Source organism: Anser anser (assembly GCF_964211835.1).
Source record: "Anser anser genome assembly, contig: SUPER_W_unloc_7, whole genome shotgun sequence".
In the NCBI taxonomy this organism is placed as follows: Eukaryota; Metazoa; Chordata; class Aves; order Anseriformes; family Anatidae; genus Anser; species Anser anser.
In genome coordinates this window covers 523130-543697 of record NW_028154225.1, presented here as the reverse complement: position 1 = coordinate 543697, position 20568 = coordinate 523130, and the positions used below count along the sequence as shown (strand labels likewise).

General features: G+C 49.7%; 1 protein-coding gene across 5 annotated transcripts in view; it reads right to left on the bottom strand.

The window, feature by feature from the left end:
• Positions 1-20568, bottom strand: part of LOC310888951 (CBP80/20-dependent translation initiation factor-like) — a 147262-nt gene that overhangs the window by 106603 nt on the left and 20091 nt on the right. For all 5 annotated transcript variants that reach the window (XM_083852617.1, XM_083852619.1, XM_083852618.1 and 2 more), the window contains exons 2-3: positions 16422-16634; positions 12423-12506 (exon numbers count right to left, since the gene is read on the bottom strand). In XM_083852617.1, coding sequence (XP_083708743.1) covers positions 12423-12506; positions 16422-16601 — 264 coding nt within the window. In that variant the 5' untranslated portion in view covers positions 16602-16634. The remainder of the gene's footprint in view (positions 1-12422; positions 12507-16421; positions 16635-20568) is intronic.

Here is a 20568-nt window from a genome sequence, read left to right as displayed (position 1 = left end):
AGGAATTGCTAGGAAGCTGCTATACAAACCGTCAGAAAGCATCATGCTGAGCTTGCAGGAACATTTTTTTTTTTAATTCCACCTGAGAAGCAAAAGCCTTATGGTATAATCAGATGGGAATTATGAGAAACCTCCAATAAACCACAAAGCGCCTCTAATTTTGCAGTGCAGCTGCTTTTTGGAAAAATGGAAAAAGAGCAACGCAAAAGGAAAAGCATCTAAAGCAAAGACCCCAGACTGCTTCTCGTCCTTCACAGCCCCTTTACACTCACCAGCCTCCACATATCCTCCCCACAAAAAGCAGGCTGCCCTTATTGAAGTATTCCAGCCCAAATGGTCCAGCTCTGGCAAAAAGTAGTGCTGGAGAACGCGGCTTCCAAATGCTCCCCCATCCTATGATTTTCCAGGGGACACCACACAGCCAGACTCTGCCAAAGCAATTCCAGACTGCTTTCAGCCTCGGCACAGGCACAAAAAGCAAGTTCGTCTCCTCATACCCACAACACCCTTGCAATGAGGGCCCAACCAGCCGCAGTTACACCGTCAGGTACTGGGAGCATCTTCAAAGCTGTCAGCCATCACAAGCACGAGTGAATATAAGCACTACCCTGCTGCAGTATTTCTGGTGGCTCTCCTCAAGGCTGCTGTTTCCAACAGGCAAACTATATTTACCGAGTTCACACACACATAAAATCGTGATAAACTGTCATGCAGACAACAATTATCAAAGATTACTATGCAAAAATATTTCTTCTGTCCACATACAGCTTTCCTGAGGAACTGCCATACTCAAATATTAATAACTGAGACACTGAAAAAAAACCAAAAATCTAAATGCTTCTCAGTGAAGTCCCAGACCCCAATTTGCCATGAAGCAAGCAGCCTTTTCCCAACATGGACACACATTGTCATTGCACGCCACAGACAGATTACAGAGCCATTCCCAGCACAACAAACAAATAGATACTCAAACAGGTGCATTGCTCCTCCCCCCTTCTTTTTGGTCTCCTTTAAGGGGTGTATGGATTATGATTTTTAACCTCCAGCGATCTACAGGTCAACATGTCTGCACAGAAATAAACTACGAGTAAAGTATAAAACCCCCAGGGACAATTATGGAAGCAGAGATTTTATTTTAAGCAAATGTAAGCAAAAATTCTCTCACCAGAGAGAGAGAAATTAATTCTAAATACTTAAAGGCATTGTCATGCAGCATAATGAAAACACAGATGTCCACATCTTTATAGCATCTTTGGTCTTTATTTCTTCTTTGGTCTTCACCCAAAGAAGAAATACCTCTTCCTGCAGACAGATTCATTTCTCTTCCCATTTCTACAGACACTGGATATTTTAAGTACTTGTTAATGAACTACCTACAATAGGATGTCCTAGGAGTTCATTATTGTGGCTCAGGGAAAAAGTGTGTGAGTGTGTAACTAGTTGCAATGAGGATGAGATAAATCAACCACAACAACTTTAAACAGCCAAAATTTAGGATAACATGGGAATGGGTTCCTAATGCAACAGGTTGTGTCATAAAACTGTCACCCAAATTCAGCTCAGTGTCCCTTCTTGAACCCTGAAACAAAGCACTTAACAAATAGCCTCCAGTTTGGAAGTGGCTGGTTCAGCCCCGATTCCCAGCAGCTGGTGGAAATGCTTCCTGCGAAGTGGTGCAGGAGGTCAGATGGGTGCAAGCTTTTGGGCAGTGGCTGGATGCTCCCACCCCAACTGGGCTGCAGCTCCTGGCCCTCCCTGTGGTGGTTTTACTTGGGTAGGCAGCCAAGTTCCACCACGGCCACTCTCTCACTCCCCTTCCTCTTTGAGGAGGGGGAGAAAATATGACACAGAGGGCTCAAGGGTTGAGATAAGGACAGGGAGATCACTCAACAATTATTGTGACGGGCAAAACGGGCTCAGAGTAGGGAGATAGTAAGATTTATTACCTATTACTAAGTTTTACACCATAACCCCATCTCCTCTGGGAGATGCTCCAAGTGTCAGCCTGACTCCACAGAGACTACGCTGGGGCCAAATGATAACACAGTTTGCCATTAAGTCATGAGTCACTACAGTCATTTCGAGACAAACACCCTTGCCACCTGCGATGACCACCTTTATCCTGAAGGAACAAAGCCCAAGCTGAGGGGGTGAGCAGCACCCACGCCCTCTGCAGGCAGGGCACTTGCTACCCAGCTCCGAGCCCGGTGCTGAGACTCTATAAAAAGGCTTTTAAAAAGCCAATTCTCAAGACTGGGGGGGGAGTATTTAGGAAAAGAAAAGAAGTTACTTGCTGTCAGTTCCCCCAGGATTGCAATTATAACAGTGAGCAGTTTTAACTTGAAGCTCCCCATGACCCAACCCTCAGCTTTAGATAATAATTTTCACTGCAAAAGGGTTAGGATTGCTGAAAATTAATTAAGCCACTAGGAAGGATGATTGTGAGAGATGGTGGTGAGAACATCACAAGTGCTCAGATGCACCCTAGCTTCAGTAAGGCAGCTCCTACCCCCAGTATGGTTTAAACGCGTTTTCATAATCTGCGTCCTGCAGACCCAGTGAACACGCCCAGGTGCCTAAAACCCACACCCATCACTGCCCAGTCCCTGGGAGCACATGCACAAGCAGGGACAGAGCATGCCCTGGACAGACAGCTGCATGGACTCCGACTGTTCACTTATGCATGCAACTTCAGCAAATTCCCGCAAAGTCAGCATTGAAATGCATGCAGCAGCTTTTCAGAAGTCAGCTCAGTGTAACACTGGTTTCTCTCACCACTCCTCATTACCATTCTGCAGCAAACCATGACAAATAGAAAACCATGCTCATCATCCCACAATTGCAACAGCGTACCTCATCATCATGCTTTGCATTAATGTAGAATAGCACCAAGTGGTCAGCCAAGTCTCAGTGCTGTCTGTGGTATACATTCAGGGATTATCCTGTGTCATGCTACTTTTAAGAAGGATTTTGAAGTTGCACAGATTCCCCCACATTTCCTCCTTTTCAGCTACCTATGTTTTTTTACCAAATGCATCCAGGAGTCAGAGAAGAGCCCGCAGACAGACACCGAGCTGCCCAAAAAGGCTCTGCTTGAAGGCTTTTTGTTGAAAAACACCAGTTTATCAAAACTGAGAAAAATACAGACATTTTGAGCAAGACAATGCTATCCCTGGTCAAAGACACAGGGATATGGCGAGCCTCATTCCCCCCCAGAAAGGCCCATGGCTTTTCAACAACAACCTGCTTCTGCAAGTTGGGGAGGCTGTGCTTTCCTCCATCCCAGCCCTGATCTCCGTAGCACCACTCACGATTTCAGACTGCTTTCTCAGTTTCCCCAGGATGCTTGAGATGGATGGATGGACCAGGAAAACTAGCCCAAACCTCCCAAGCCTGTCCTCCACTTCTGGTACACCCAATGTTTGTGTGTGCAGAAGTAGGTCCCTGCTCAGAGTTCAAGCAGGGAATGGCCCTAAAACCAAATCAAAAGCAAATTCCCCACAGATTTTGCATGGCAGGAAGGTAACTCCCCATCTAGCCCTGCTGACGGCTCTCATGGAAAGCAGCTGGACTCAAGGTCATCATTTCTCGCTGCCCACATGGCATTCAGTCATATACCAACTTTCTTTAGAAGACTCACCAAAAAATAATTACAGGCATCTCTTCATTTCCCCAAATAAAAGTACTCCACGATTTCAAGGGAAAAAGCACATTTCCTCTGCACTAAGCCAGCTGGCTCGAGACTTCTTTCCCAACAGTAAGGCGCTTGTCATGCTTGAACAGTCCTCGGGGCTGAAGGACAGACAGCTACATCCCTCAGCAGCCAGGTCATAGGCTATGCACAAAGCAAGTAGGTCTGGCAGGTACACTCCCCTATGGCCAGGCACTCACACCCTACATGTAGGCACACACACAAGCCACGCAATCAGGAGGACGCCAGCGACGAACGGCAAGCACAGGATGCGACTGGAGCACCCCGCAGTTGGCTCTCACCATGGCCACTAGGAATACCTTGGTCGGTTGCCTGAACTGGCTGCTTCTGCTGCAGCTGCCAGACCAGGATCCAGACCCGCACCTGGAGCCCGACCCCAGCTGGGATCCTGCGCTCCCACCACTGCTGTGATCCCACTCTTCCTGGAAACAACAGCTGGCTTTAGTCAAGGGCAACACCGTCCCGCACCCACAAAAACAGCTGAGCTGGCAGAGCTCGAGCCCCCAGGCTGTGTGCACAAGCACCTGGAGAAACATGCCCATGCCTAATGGCCCTGTTCGGGGGTTTCTTTGAGCCCTTTAAAGTATCTGGATGAAATTTTCTCATACTTACACCTTGCAAAGAGCTGGCATTGTGGGAAGCTGAAATGGTAATAAGTTTTGGCTCTAGTGCTCTAGTTCACTAGTGTATAAATGGGGAAAAATACTACTTACCTCCTATGGCTTCATGACAATTAATTATACATATTCAGCAACCCTCTAGAACTGCTTATATATCCTTAATCCCCTCACAACACAAATCAACTCCTCTATTTTTCCCCTCTGTTCAGCCCGCAGCTGGAGTCCAGCTATCCAAACACCTGAAAATACTTGGTGCTCACCAGCCAGATGTTCTTAACTAACGAAAAAAATTACTTGGTTAAGGGCTTGTCAAATTAAGGGCCTCATGTTCTCCTTTCTTCTCATCACACTTGTCCTGCTGTCCAAAACAGGGCAGGTTTCTTGTTCAGTCAGCAACCCCCAGGGCAAACTGAGTCACCCCAAAACCCAAATAACTGACCCAACCAGCCATGCTTACCCAAAATACAACCCTTGCCAACCCTTGGTTGTATTTACCCAACTTTTGGTCATGGTTGCCTGCAGACAACTTGAAGCTATGCAAATGCCAGAAATGCAGCTGGCCACAACAAAACCCTAGTGAGAAACAGGGAGATTGGTGCCATCGTGCACCGACGTCTGAAGGCGCCAGACAAGCCTGCAGAAATATCACGAACGAATTGGGTAAAATCAGGGATACTGCTCTTACTAAATGAGTTTGTCTCCTGGCTCTAACCCATGGCCTGGGACCTTTCCCTATTCACATTCCACATCTTCTGTGCTTTCTGCCCTCCTTTATCTAGCCCTCTTAATATTTACATTTTAAAATAAACTATTTTAAAATAAAATCTGCACGGAAAATTGTTGAAACTTCCCAGGGTTGAAGACAGACCGATCAAGTGCAGCCTAAATTCATCATATTCAAACTCACTGGCACAGCCAAGATCAGAATTTTACCTGAATTTCTGACTAATTGCCAAAGCTGAACAGCTCTCTACTGCTACCAAAGCAAAAGCTCCTCCACCAGCAAAAGCTCCTCCACCAGCAACTCTCCCATGCACTTCCAGCAGCTTTGTGTTGTCTAATAGTCTTCTGTGCTGAAATGAACCCTCTCTGCAGACCTCCTTTCTATGCGAGCAGAGAAGCTTGCACCAAATCTCACAGGTGATGCTGGAGGAGCATGCACGTAAAGATCTTTCCTTAAAAACCAACCACGGAGCAGCAAAACCCCTCCACCAGCATCACCAGGCACAGCAAAACCCTCCTGCTGCATGGCGAGATGCCATACTGCTCACCCTCCAGCCAGCAGCACAGCCACCAAGTTATCTCCATACGTTTTGGAGGAAACGTTTCCACGAGGAAATGGTTGGCGACCTGCTACAGCACTTGGATGTACGCAAGTCGATGGGGCCGGATGGGATCCGCCCAAGGGTGCTGAGAGAACTGGCGGAGGAGCTGGCTGAGCCGCTTTCCATCATTTATCGGCAGTCCTGGCTATCGGGGGAGGTCCCAGTCGACTGGCGGCTAGCCAATGTGACGCCCATCTACAAGAAGGGCCGGAGGGTAGACCCGGGGAACTATAGGCCTGGCAGTTTGACCTCAGTGCCAGGGAAGCCCATGGAGCAGATTATCTTGAGTGTCATCACGCGGCACTTGCAGGGCAACCAGGCAATCAGGCCCAGTCAGCATGGGTTTATGAAAGGCAGGTCCTGCTTGACGAACCCGATCTCCTTCTATGACAAAGTGATGCGCTTGGTAGATGAGGGAAAGGCTGTGGATGTGGTTTACCTTGACCTCAGTAAGGCTTTTGACACCGTTTCCCACAACATTCTCCTCAAGAAACTGGCTGCTCGGGGCTTGGACTGGCGTACGCTTCGCTGGGTTAGAAACTGGCTGGGTGGCCGGGCCCAAAGAGTCGTCGTGAATGGAGTCAAATCCAGTTGGAGGCCGGTCACTACTGGAGTCCTCCAGGGCTCAGTACTGGGGCCAGTCCTCTTTAATATCTTTATCGATGATCTGGATGAGGGGATCGAGTGCACCCTCAGTAAGTTTGCAGACGACACCAAGTTAGGTGCGTGTGTCGATCTGCTCGAGGGTAGGAAGGCTCTGCAGGAGGATCTGGATAGGCTGGACCGATGGGCTGAGGCCAACTGTATGAAGTTCAACAAGGCCAAGTGCCGGGTCCTGCACCTGGGGCAGAACAACCCCAAGCAGAGCTACAGGCTGGGAGATGAGTGGCTGGAAAGCTGCCTGGCAGAGAAGGACCTGGGAGTACTGGTTGATAGTTGGCTGAATATGAGCCAGCAGTGTGCTCAGGTGGCCAAGAAGGCCAACAGCATCCTGGCCTGTATAAGAAGCAGTGTGGCCAGCAGGTCTAAGGAGGTGATTGTGCCCCTGTACTCGGCTCTGGTGAGGCCGCACCTCGAGTACTGTGTTCAGTTTTGGGCCCCTCGCTACAGGAAGGACATGGAGGTGCTCGAGCGAGTCCAGAGAAGGGCGACGAAGCTGGTGAGGGGTCTGGAGAACAAGTCTTACGAGGAGCGGCTGAGGGAGCTGGGCTTGTTCAGCCTGGAGAAGAGGAGGCTCAGGGGCGACCTTATCGCTCTCTACAGGTACCTTAAAGGAGGCTGTAGCGAGGTGGGGGTTGGTCTATTCTCCCACGTGCCTGGTGACAGGACGAGGGGGAATGGGCTAAAGTTGTGCCAGGGGAGGTTTAGGTTGGATATTAGGAATAACTTCTTTACTGAAAGGGTTGTTAGGCATTGGAATGGGCTGCCCAGGGAAGTGGTTGAGTCACCATCCCTGGAGGTCTTTAAGAGACGTTTAGATGTTGAGCTTAGTGCTATGGTTTAGTGGAGGACTTGTTAGTGTTAGGTCAGAGGTTGGACTGGGTGATCTTGGAGGTCTCTTCCAACCTAGACGATTCTGTGATTCTGTTTTTGTTAAACTAACACAGCAAGGTGCATGAGGAAATTTGCCTGCAGCTCTGACAAAACTTCAAGAAATGGCTGTAACAGCACAGAATTCCCTCCCTTGTCTGTCTCCTGCCAATCCAACCCTCCCAAATCTAGCCCCATTATTCCTTGCTATGCATCCCCAGAAAACCAAGACTCTCCTTATCTCTTCCCACACCCCAAAGGCCCTTGAGCTCCTGTTCCCAGCTCTTCCCTGGGCCCCAGCTACCTTACTAGGTCTGCACTCACTGCCACGAGAGGGGACCTCTGTGCCAGGCTCTGGGGCCTGGAGGCAAACATCACCCCCTCCAAAGAGTGATTCCCAGCAGCTGCTCTCATCCATGTAAATCCTTCTGGCCAAGCTCTGCACCCCCTTGGGAATGGCGAGGCTTCTGCACATCAGCACTGCCAGACACCCTCCTTTGGAAACTAGCTGTCAAATCTAACATTTACATTTTAATTAGCATTAATCATATGTTTCACTTACACTGCAGTTTTCACCTTTGCAGCATTTTGAGGCATGAACTAATTAATCCCGATCCCTCTGCCAGCTCAAGAGTTATTTCTTTCTGGTGCTTCAGTGCGAGTTTGAAAATCTCATTTGCAGAAAAAAAAAGGGGGGATAGCTTTTCCTGATAAGCAGGCAATAAATGGAAACGCAGCAACCTCCCATGTGGAGATAAGGATGGGCAAAGTTCGCTCTGCTGGCAATGCCACGAGCTTTAAGTGGTCTGAAGACAACGGTGCATTCCTGGAGGGATTCCTGTTACAATTTACACAAAATTCCCCACATTCGATGTACAGTACTCTCAGCCTAAGGCAGGCCACAGGAAAGGGACTTCTCATGACACAAGAGTTTCAAGTTCCAGGTCTGAGATGCCACCCAGCAGTTGTGCTACAGCTAAATCTTCCAGTTGGGCAGAATTTTGTCATTGGACTCCAAGTATTTCAGACAACATCTCCCTGTTCTTCTAGACCTATTCAGGAACATCCATTCCAATTTTTCTACAGGAAAAAGAAGTATTTATAATAGAAATAATGATTTTAATATTTTTAAACACAGCTTTTAAGAAAAAGCTATAAAATATACTGCAAATCTTTTAGTTGGAAGAAATTTCCAGCTTCTTCATTCTCAATGCATTGCATAAAGCTATAAAACAAAAACAAACTAAAAGAACAGAAACTTCATCCTTATAAAAATACCACGCAGAAAAAACAACCACATAGAAAAAAACAAGTAGTTACACCAGAGATAAGGAAACAATTCAGTTTCCAAGGAATTTGCCTTGAGGTGGAGTGTTTTTCGATTGATTGATAAGGGGATGCTGGGGGTAGTGGCCACAGCCACACGCTCTCCTGCCCTCTGCTATGCAAGTCCTCTGCACAACAGCTGAGATGGGTGAACCAGAGACCTCAGCACAGGCACTTCGGGAGCTCAAGCCCACAAATCCAGGCTCCCAAGCACACTGCAGCCTCTCCCCCAGGAAGCCCTGTGCTGGTGCAAATCCATTAGCGTCCTCTGCTCCCTCCTCCTTCCCCCAGGTACATGACCTTACAAGGTATGGTACCTGCTCACTGCTTTGGTGAAGGCACAGCAGACACTCGGAGCTCTTCTCCCAGCAGGAAAAATAAGGTTTTGCCTACACCTGTGCCACAACACAGGACCAAAGGGCCCAGGGCTCCTGATGGGTTGGACGCAGGAGATCAAGCCTACAAGATCTTCCTGGACTCCCCAGGAAAGTGCCCAGTTTGTGTGCTTACTTGTGCTCCTCTGGACAACATCACAAGATGTGTTAGCCAAGGATAATGTGTTAGATAGCTTTTTTGCTCACATGGATGGAAACGAGATGGAGCACTGGTAGCACTCAGGATGGCACCGAGAACTTCGGGCAGGCCACAGAAACCCAGCAGCAAGCCCTGCCTGAGCCTCGCAGGAAACAGCTCATACCACCCCTTCCCTGCCAAGGGCTTCGGCACTTGTTGGTCTCTTCAGCCAGATTTGGAAGAAGAACAGAGACCTCAGAGATAACTCAGCTACCGCAAATTTCACAGAACTAGAGCATGGGAAGCTCTCCCTTCAGTGGGTAAACCCCAGCTGGCGTCTGTGCTGAAGGGCAGCGGCTGACTGGCAGAGTAGGGTAGGTGTAAGCGCTGCCCAACCCTGCTGTCCTTTGCCCTACAGGGACGTGTAGGGGTATGGCAGGGGTCTGCACACAAGACGTGCAAGGGAGGGAGCAGATGACACAGACCTGCACAGCACAAGCACTGAGGGAAAGCCGGCTGTCCTCTCCTCCCGCTCTACCTGTTCGACAGAAATGGTGACCCAAGGCGATGAGACGTCCTCCAACCCAAGCCACCGGTGACACCAGACCTTGGGGATGCCTTCCTCCATCCTCTGTAAGCAGCACCAGTTCTTCTAAAGCAGGCAGCAAAGGCGGGAAGCATTTCACTCCTAGCCCTTCTGATGCCCAAGCAGGGCACCGAGGAGTGGCCCTAAAGCTACGTGCATCTCACAGGCTCCCCCTCCCCAAAACCTTCCAGTCTGAGACAGCAGCCTAACAGCACGAGTTGCTTCAGAATATCTCTAAATAATTTGATGTTCAGAAGGGCAGAAAATTAGCACTGAGGTGGAAATCCCCCATTTCATTTACCACCAGCCAAGGACAGCATGGTGTAGGCAAACACAGATACAGCCCCTTAGTTCCCTCCTGGCATGAGCTGCGCTCATTGCAGCCCCCTCTGCAATTAACCTGTTTTTGCAGAGCACACCTAGCCCGACCCCAGCCTGCAGCAGGATGCTGACGGCCTGAACTGAGCAGCACCACGGGCCAGGAGCACGCACGGTCTTGCCTTGGATGGAGATGCTGAACCTCGGGGGTTTCTGGCTTACTCTTCTCCCTTCTTTCTCCACACACCACTGATGCACTGCCATGACACAGATGTTTTGGACAACGAAGATCACCCTTAAAGCAGCTATTGAGCTTGTACAGCTGAAAAGTAGAACCAATCTGCCAGAAGAAACACCGTAAATATATAGGAAATGACAGAGCAAAGGTCCATCTAGCCTTGTATCTTGTTTCCACCAGCAGTCAGTCGCAGATGGGAATGGAAAGCACACAGACCCAAAGGTCACAGTGACCTCTCCCTCCCATATATTCTCAGTATACTCATGTCCCAGATGAACATGGATGTGGCAAAACCTGAAGAGCATGGAGAGCAGAAATCAATCACCAAACAATACATGGCTGTTCCTTTTTAAAGGGTGCTGCTGACTCACAAGGCAGATCCCAAACACAAGTCCCAGAGAAAGTTACACCTATACATCAGCTAAATGATTTAATTCCTCTCTCAGCAGTCCTCCTCTCAGACCAGAACCGAGCAGGGCTGTACTCACTGTACAGAGGGAGTATCAGCCAGCAGTCACAGACAGAAAACGATTACAAGACAGGTTTTCTCAGGGCTGCTCTTTGATCGTGTGCTGGTCACCTCACTTGGAAATTTAATTTCTTCTTCTCTGAGGCAGGGCTACAACAACCTGTTTTTCACTGGCAGCGCCCCAAAGTCACTCCCTGCCTTTCGCTTTCTCTTTCTTTGTTGGAACCGAGACAAAGACAACTGATGTGTCTGCAGCCGCTCATCCCAGCAGCTCCTCAGTATGGCAGCCACAACCAAATACAGTGGGAAAGCCAAGTCAAAGGCGAAAAAAACCCTAGAAAATCACATTTTGGTGCTCACTGCACCTGAGGATGACTGGCACAGAACAGCTAGCCACACTGCTAGCCTCCTACCTGCCAAAACAAGGTGACGACACAAATTTTGCTGCCTATAATACACAGCATTTGGCACTGTAACAGCCTTTCCAGCTGTGACTTCATACAGTTGACCAAGTGCTCATCACCAGAGGGGGCTCTGAGGTTCAGGTGAGCCACACAGAGTGACCCACGGGGCTTAAGGGGATCTTCTCCGATCCCACCCCACCACAGCAGTCAGACACCTCCCCAGGTGCAGGCAGGTGAGATGTCCTCTGCCTCCAGCTCGAGCTCACACAGCACGAAGCATCTCCCAGGAGGACAGCAGCACAGCATTCAGCAGCTGAGTCACGGAGACAAGGTTTCACAGGAGATTAGCTTTGATCTCATGGAGGTGTGGGAACTTCTCAAGCTTTTGTTATTAGCAAGGCTTAGGTCCAGATATCCCTTGGCAGGATGTGCCAGGCTCAGCGACAAGAACATACAACCCCTGCAAAGCACTTCACAGCTCCACACTCCCAAACACTGCAGGACACCCGATATCACGCACTGTGAACTTGTGAGCACCATCCTGGGGATGCTCCTAGGGCTAGTCCTTTCCAACCAGCACCCTGGAGTGGAAGCCCACCATCTCCACCCGCCACAGACATGCTGCTGTTTCTGCTGGCTTAACGGGAAGGCCAACCCAGTCACCTGCTCCACCAGCAGCCCCTCAGGGAAGGCAGCAGAGGGCAAGAGCAGAGGGTGCAGGAGAGTTCAGCTGGTGCCCATGATGTGACCTAAACACCGTGCTCACTTCTCCACCATGCAGGAGGCACATGACATGGGCATCAACTGGAGGAGCCTCCAAGGCTCCCAACCACACAACAAGTTCCTGGGAAGTGTGGCAGGACACAGATACTCACGCAAAGCAGCAGTAAAATAAATCGCAGTCCCATCTGCTGCCAACAACACAGGCTTTTGCTTGGTGATGACAGAGGACAGCCACCACAGGGAGGGACGGGCCTTGCCAGGAACGAGTTTCAGCCTTCCCTCTCCCTCCGCCTGGAGAAATGGGACAAACCCTCAGAGAAGCTCTGTTTTTTGTTAGTGCCCTTTCTGTGAGTGGAGCCTGGGACAGAGCTGCTGCCAGGCCTTTCATGTCCGACAGCCCTGCTGGATCCCTCAATACATACCATACCAAAAGCATTTCACTTAATGAATTGCTCTCAGAAATGCATCAAAATTTCCTACTTGCCCCACAAAGGGAATGCAAATAAAGTATTTATATAAAATCTTCCCACTTCCCTCCTCCTCCAAGAGGAGGAAGTACTGTGATGCTGAGTTGGCAGCACGGGCAGGCTTAGCACCAGGAGACACAGTAGAAGAATAGAGGCAATGCTTGGGGAGGAAGAGCTAGACACAGTCCTACCTGATTGTGTTCAGGAGACGATGAGCCCTTTGCTCTGGATGGGGAACAGCTGCCATCAAGCTGCTCACTACAGTCCGCTGTCCACTGTAAAAGGGATAGAAAGGCATTGTGTAAAATAATAGCTGGGCAGGGGAAACTTCTCTGTCAGCCCACAGCATGCAGCAAACACCATCCGGGCCAAGAGCATCCCTGTACGACTATGGGTAAGCGTGTTTTTAGGAGGGACTGTTAGCAAAAGGCAGCGTGACTCGTGCCCCTTGCTCTGCCGGGACACGGCGCAGCCCAAGCCTTCCCTCTGTGGCACCATCTCTTTTTCCAGAGAAACAGGGCTCCCTTTTACAGCAAGGGATGATCTCAAAAGCTTTGGCTGGGAAACGCTCCACCCATGGATGGCAAGCAGAGGAAAGATTCATGAACAATTGCAGGAAACTCCAGGAGAAGCTGCCATCACCAAAAGCCACGAGAACCATCCCAGCACGCCGGCCGCAATGCCGCTCTGCAAGAAAAACACCCTCTGCTTTTCCCTGCAGGCTCCAAACTCGGTGGCTTGGGGCCAATGCAGCCAGCCTGCCTCAGCTGCACCTTTACAGAGGACTGGGGGGGGGGGGGGGGGGGAGGAGGTTTAAAAAAAAAAAAAAGTGATGTTTTTATTTTTAAATGAAACAGAAAATAGTGCAATAGTGCTGCAGGTTTAGCCGAAACATTATACCACAGCTGCAGCAATGCATCGAAGCATTTCAATTTGGGGCCATTTGATATCCACCTCCCAAAGAAGAGATGAGCTACAGCATATTGTCAAAACAAATAATAAAGCAACTTTCTCTATACAAACAGGAAAGATACTGTTTAATCCTAAAGTCATTTTGATTTCCCTGCCACAGCTGAGACCTAACCTTTTTGACCATTCCTATTTCTGAGGTCTTTCATCCTGGAACTGTTGCTGCGCGGGTGTACTCATACCATGGAAAATAAAATAAAAAAAGGGTTCCCTCCAAACAGCAACTAATTGAGAGCTTCTTGTCAGGCACAGATGAAGCCATGGAATAGGACAAGGAGTCTAAAAGCCACATAAAGTGATCTCTGTGTTGGAAGGGCCATGCCAGGCGCCCAGCAGGCTGTCACACCCTACCTCTGCCTCGCACTACCCCTTTCATGGGCTGCTTCCCCGATGTGCTGCTCCTGGCAACACGTCAGAGCCTTCTGCCAGACTCACTGGGCATGGGGAGCAGCTATTTAGGATGGGGCACCAGACACATCCCCTCTCTGGCAGAGGAAGCGTTACCACAGGCACAAGGAAGTGCACTGCGGAGACACTGAATAACTTGCCCCAAGTTAAAGATTAAGTCTCCAGCAGAGCCTTGCAGTTAAAACAGTTTTCTTGGTCTCAGTCCAGCACCTTAGCCATAAAGCCATCATTTTTCCTCCAGCTCTCATTGAAAGGGAGCCTGCTGCCTTCAATCAGGCTGGCAAACCAATACACCCCACACCGGCTCCAACACAGTTACTCCAGCAAGGGGCAGGATACGTGTGTGTTTATGGCTTGCTTTGATAAGGAGCAATCACGAGAAGAAAAACAGAAATAAATGATTCCTGCTCATTTCTTATACAATCTGGAGTATTGGGCAGGTGGGAAAGTAGACACCTTTTGGAGACAACAGGTAATTCCTTCTTAGTCCAACCCTGAAAGCATGACTCGATAAAAGCAGGTGATACATCTAGAAGCTCAACATCACTTGTCCCATGCGCAGCCCTGAGTAATACAAAATACTGCATTTCACTGGAGTCACACAGAAATCCTATTTCCAAGTAGACACCCATCGTCTGAGGTACAACCACATCTAGCTGCTTAACTTGAGATGCCTTTAAAAGTGGTCTAATTAAAAGGTTCACTGTTCAGATCTTCCGTTACTATTTTTCCTCTAAAATAAAATCTGTCTTTAAAAGCAGTATCCCTAGAACTGACAAAAAAAACCAAACAACAACAACAACAACACAGCAGCTCCTTTCGTGCAGGCAGGCCATGGAGAAAAGCCAAAGCCCCATTTCCACAAAAACAAGATGGATTTGGTTGTGGCAGCCAGGGAAGGACCTTAATGCAAAAACTGTAAATAGGTCCTCAAGAGAATTAGCATCTTCTGTCCTGAGGATGCAGGGGGATGCAGACTCCAGGGCAGAGGTTTGGGCAGACCAAATCCCATTTACCAACCACGCTCCTATCTCACACTCAGTCTGGGTAATAGCTTTTAAGCGAGTTCCCAATTTCATTTACCTTTTCCTTTACAGGAAAGAGCAAATCAGGATGAGAATTTTCCTACTGTTCAGAGTTAAGCCTCCTCTGAATTGCAAAGTGGTTATAAAACTTTGACTATTCATTTATTTCTAATTCAATAGTGTTTCTCAGCTTGACACATTAAATAAAACAGCGCTTTCCTGTTTGACCTGATGCCCCTCCAAAGCATCACTTCAAACACAGCCATTTTCCAGCCTAGGGTTACAAAAAAAATGCATCATTGAAGTGCTTGGGATCACCTGATTTTTAAATATATTTTTCCCCACTTATAATGGCTTTGATCATCAATTCACAAAAGACCTCTCTTCAGCAAAACCTATTCTTTAGAAGGTTCCTTTTGCTGGTAATTTCGTCATGCCAATACATCATACTAATACATAAAGCACATCCCACAGCAAGCCCGGCTTGGGAAGAGGTGCCCTGGCCCCCCTGCAGCCATGGAGCAGAGGGAACCTTGTTAGCCACACAGCACCGGTGACTGAGGATTGCTGCCCATCTCCTGGGCAAAGGGAAGAGAGTGAGCCCTCCTGCAGGACTCTGCACCCCATCCATTATTAAACACCTCCAGTCCCTTCTGGAAAGCCCTGGCAAGGCTTACTGGGTATCGCTTCATTAGCTAAGTGCCCCAAGAAGGGAGCGCCTACCCTGGCTTCAAGTCCTTCTTACCCAGTCCCCAGGCCCAGCGTGCACACGATTTATAGCCTGCACCTCTTCTTCTACCATTCTGCATGGCAGGAGAGCAGCATGCCCAGCACCCCACTGCATGGACCCGGGCTCACTGCAGCCTCACAAACCCAAGGGCACAGAGCAGAGCCCTCCAGCTCCCCACTGCGTGAGCCCCGTGCCATTTGGCCATCCCATCTCCAGGAGCGCTGGCTCCATGATACGGAGGATTTCCCTCAGGACAACATCAGTTCAGGAAGTTTAAATTTCTCCTCGTGTGGAAGCCAAAAAGCCAATTTTTAAAGTGGTGGGTTTTTTTTTTGTTTTTTTTTTTTTTTTTTGCTCCTAATGACACCACCAAATCTCATCTCCCCTAAGCGATCGCTCTCTTTGCTGGGTATTCACATCCTCTGTAGCAGAGCAGTTTGCTTCTCTGACACAACACTCAGGAAGCAAGCAAACAGGTTATTGTACATATTAAAATGTGCAGTGGCATGACACACTGTTAGGGGGCACATGGGGCTTTTAATGCCTTTAGCATCTCTGTCTCTTCACTAACATCCCTGCGCACATGGAGAAAAGCAGCACAGGCACGTAGGGATGTGGGAGCACTTCTCAGTATTTAGATACCCCCTGCTGGGTTTCCGCAGCTTTTCCTAAAGCTGGTGGGATTTTTTGGGCGAGGCAACGCATTGTTTGAGGCAGACTTCACTCGCATGCACCCACTCCTAAGGGACAGCATGGAGATGCCACCCAAACAGCACCCATTGCTTCCAGACATGTGCACCCTGCCGGCCCCTGTGCGCAGGGCAGCCTCTCACCAGTGTCCTTCACTTGACAAAGGAACCCTGGAGGAACCAAAAAAACCTCAAGGCACACCCTGAGACCACTTCATGATAAACACAAAGCACAGCTGGGAAGTACTCACACCTGGCTGAAGCAGAAAGCTGCCCCAAATCCAGCATTTCACTGCATTTCTACGCTAGGAAAGCTGCTTTGGCATTGCCCAGCCCTGCAGTCCCCCTCAGCCCACGCTCCCCACCAACCTGCAAGATGTTGGACTGTGTCTTCTCGCTCTCCCCGTCCCCCTCCACCTTGTTGGTCAGCAGCCCCTGCACCTGGTACTCCAGCACGTAGCTGTCGATGAAGCGCTCCAGCTCCTCGATCTCCTGCGAGCGGCTGCTCCCCGCGTCCGAGGAGGCCGACACCACCGACGAGTTTTCCATCACTGCAGTTGGGACAGAGGGAATGGAGGGGGCCTGGGAAGGAAAAAGGATGGAAATTGAGTCCTCGGCCACCTGCTGAGCAGTGCCTGCCTCTCCCACCAGCACAGATGCCCCCTTCTTCCTTCATGAGCAAGAGACCCATCTTGTGATCCTACACCTAAGGGCCACAACAACATTTGCCTATCCTCCCCACAACCAAAGCTGTAGAAAACCTCTAGAAACACACCCAAGAAATTAACAAAGCTTAATTTAAAAGGCCCGTGACATTGGCTGCACTGGAAGTGGCAGGATGATGAGTTTCGGGTTGTGGCTGGGGACATGAAGAGGACAGGAACTGCAAAGCTTCTCTAGGACTGCGACAGTAAGCAAGGTGCTGAGTCAGCAGTGCGCCTGCTAACAGTCCAGGGAGGAGGTTTGGATGTGGAGGTGAAACAGCGATCACACCAGAATCTATTTTTAAAACGTCCGCTTGTTAAAAATGCATTAGGAAAAGGGAAAAAATTCTGCAGAGCACCACAGTGCACTCTGCGTCAACTGGCTGACTGGCAGCCCTGGAGGAAGCCACAGGCGATGCTGTGCCCAGTGCAGGGATCACATCGCCCCCAGGGATGCATGGCAGCGGCTCTGCCTCCGCAGGGATGCTGCTCTGCAGAAAACAAGGACTTTGGGGGGCTTGTACCTTAAGGTGTGCTCAGGGTGCAGACTAGCAGGTAGCCCAACCAGGATGCAAACCTTCTGAGCAGCAGCAGTATGGATCACTAGGTGCTCTCTGTGCAGATTTTAAACGTATTTAAATGTATTCTTACTGGTGAGAGTCAAAATACAGAGCAAAGGAGAAAAAGGCTGTGCAAACACAAATAGATGCAGGTACCAAATTAAAGACTGGCTCTCAGGGCTTGGTTCAGCTACCCCTCCCTCCAGTTCCTGCTCCAGAAGCACAGCCTTCTCCTAAAAGCTCACATGTAGACTACTGCTAGCACAATAAGAAGCCATTACCCGGGGGCTTATGTTACAAACCCTACTGGGAGAGTAGGACAGTCTCATTCAGGGCACAGATCACCAAGGAATTAGGAGCTCTGCTGCAAAACAAAACCAGAGCTCTGTGCATTCCCAGCAATAACCCCTGCCCCCCTCCAAAGCCAACACGTGCAAATGGATGCACCCCTGAGTACTTATACGCCTCTGCAGGAGATACCAGGGACTGAGTTCAAACCCCTTTTATCTCCTCTGATCCATAGAGGAAATGAAGAACTTCAGCAAAAAATCCTGCAGTTGTCCCTTAGCCAGTGAGTGAAGCCGTAAGGAACCCAGCAGGTGGCACCCAGACTGAAGGGCGTGCATCTACTGAAGAGAAGCCAATGAAACCTCAAACATAACATCACCAGTAAGGGCAGCTCTGAGGGCGTTCGAGTGGATGCTCCTGTGGTCACCACGTGCATCTACCCAGTGTATCTGTCCCAGAATACTGATCTCCTTTGAAAGCCTGCCAGCTTTGCTTTCTGACAATAGGTCACCTCCTTCATGCCACCGAGATGCCGCCTCCTCTGGTGCAGAACAAGGCAACTGCTGAAAAAAACATGCTGCCAGCAGGGCCAGAAATGAAAGGCATGGAGAGGTCCTCCTGTGGTCTCCTGAAATGGGAACTGCACAAGGACCCCTCTGCCCCGATGACAGCAGCCATGGACACTTCCTCAAGAGAGACCAGGGTTTACACAACTCCCAGAGCACACATGGGAGCCAGGAGCCACCGCTCCTGCATCCAGCAGGCGATGCCAACCCCCCCAGTCTTCCCTCTGCCTCTTTCCTAGGGTCTGAAGCAGGATGGAGCAAGCAGCCCACCAGCTACTCAAACACCACCTTTCTCCCCAGCCACCATGCTCCTCTTCCATCACATGACCAACAGAGGAGCTTCCAGCACACGAGGACCACACATCTGACCATGCAAGCAGGCTACTGCACAACACAATCACTGCTCACATGATGAACCTGATGCTCCCATGAAATGTCAGATTTTGTGCATGCACACTCACATGGAGGACCAGCATGGCTGCAGGATGAACCCACACATGGCAGGTCCCCCGGGAGGTCCCCCAAGGTACTGACCCCAGCGGGAGCTGCTTGGGCTGCAAGCAGCAGCTCGTGCAGCTGCAGGCTCCTCGTTAATCACACAGCAGCTCCACATCTCCCAGCCTCTGGGGAGCCTTCGCAAATTAAAAACGGAAGCAGCACGGGGAGGATTGACAGTTACTGGAGATCACTCACTACAGCTGCGAAATAAACACAACAAAGTCTGAGCACAAATCTCTTGTAATGGCAAACATGTTTAGCTCCCCCAAACACCCCAGCCCCAGGAGCAGGCTCCAAGCATCCTGGCTGGCAGGCGGTTAAATGCCAGCAAAAGCCACAGGGGAACACAGGCCCAGCTCCCCTGACTTGGGGAAGGCAGGTAGCCACACCAAAGGACCATCAGAGAGGGGCCATCAAAATGAAGTATTTTGCACGTGAGGCAAAAACTGGGGAACTTGCTGCACGATGGGGCCAGGAGGAGCCTCAGCCAGAAGCTGCAGCAGGCTCTGCACCACGAGCCTATCGATGCAGCCCTGCAACAGCCACAGGAGGGGAACCACATAAACGGAGCCCTCCTCTGCCCTGTGCCCTGCTACTCCAACAACCTCTTTTGGGGAATGAATGCAAAATTGCATCAACCAGCTATTAGCTATTTCTAGTGCAACTGCAAAGCCCTGTGGTGTTTGCATATGGCTTTGAGCATCCGGTGAACAACCACATTCCTATTTCTCTGTGGCTGAATGCCACTCACACCTTAAAGAAAAGAAACCACCAGGCTTTTGCACCTGGGATGGAAAGGGGCTTGTTTCCACATGAACTAAGCAGGATTTAGGACCAGAGTCTTGCAGCAAGGCTCATGCTCCTCCCTCCCTGCGGGTGGTGGGGTGAGGAACCGGGAGCTCCTGCTGCATGGCAGGACAGAGATTTCATCCCTTGCCCTCCCCTGCTCCAGCAACTGGTATTTACAGCCTGGTTGGAGAGGAGTATAAAATTACCAAGCAAAAACTGAGTGAGTCACATGCCATCCAGAAGGGAAGAAGAAAAATCCGTTCCCAGCTTGTGTAATTTCCAGCTCTTGAACTATTTCTCATCTGTCACTTCAGAACAATTGCAGCTTCATTTGGAAACTGCCAAGAACAAGCAGTTCTGGCCTAAGGATTTCATCTGCCCAAGGAATTATTCCCAAATGTGCCCAGACTGTCAAAAAGGCTCATTATGTAGATCAATATCACACATTAGCTCCCAAACAAAATCATGTGGCATGTTAAGAAAGAAAAAAAATAAAGAAGAGCCCCAGAGAGCACGGAGCCCCGGTGGAGGGCATGCTTCTCACCCCTTAGCTAATTAGTGCCAATTATCAAATGGAAAGCATCAATTATTAAATAGGAAGTGCTAAAGAAATTGTCAAGCCCTGAGCTGGAAGCACAGGTGACCACAGCACATCCTGGAGGACACAGCAGCACACAGAGGTGCCTGTGCATGGGGAAGGGGACGGCCAATACCAGTGGCATCGCTTTGGAGCGGGGCTCAACTGACAGGGCCAGAGGGTGGCCTGTCCCCAGGGCCACAGCAGCACAAGAGGGCTTTTTGCCTTTTTTGGGGGGTGATGCTGGAGGGCATGGAGCCAAGGGAAGATCTTGCTGGGTTGCTGCCCCAAGACACTCCCAATCGCACCCCACACCTGGGGTGCTCACCCCTGTATCTGCCAGCGCTTTGCACACTAGCAACAGGAGAGACGGACTGAAAGGGAACAGGTTTGGCTGAAGTCACAAAGCGCAGCAAACAAGCCCAAATCTCATGTTTGAGATATCGCTGTGTCTCTAGCGGAAAGCTCCAAAGATGAGTCATTTACAGGACCTCCATCTCCCTAAAGGAAACCAGAGCTCGGCAGGAGTAGAAG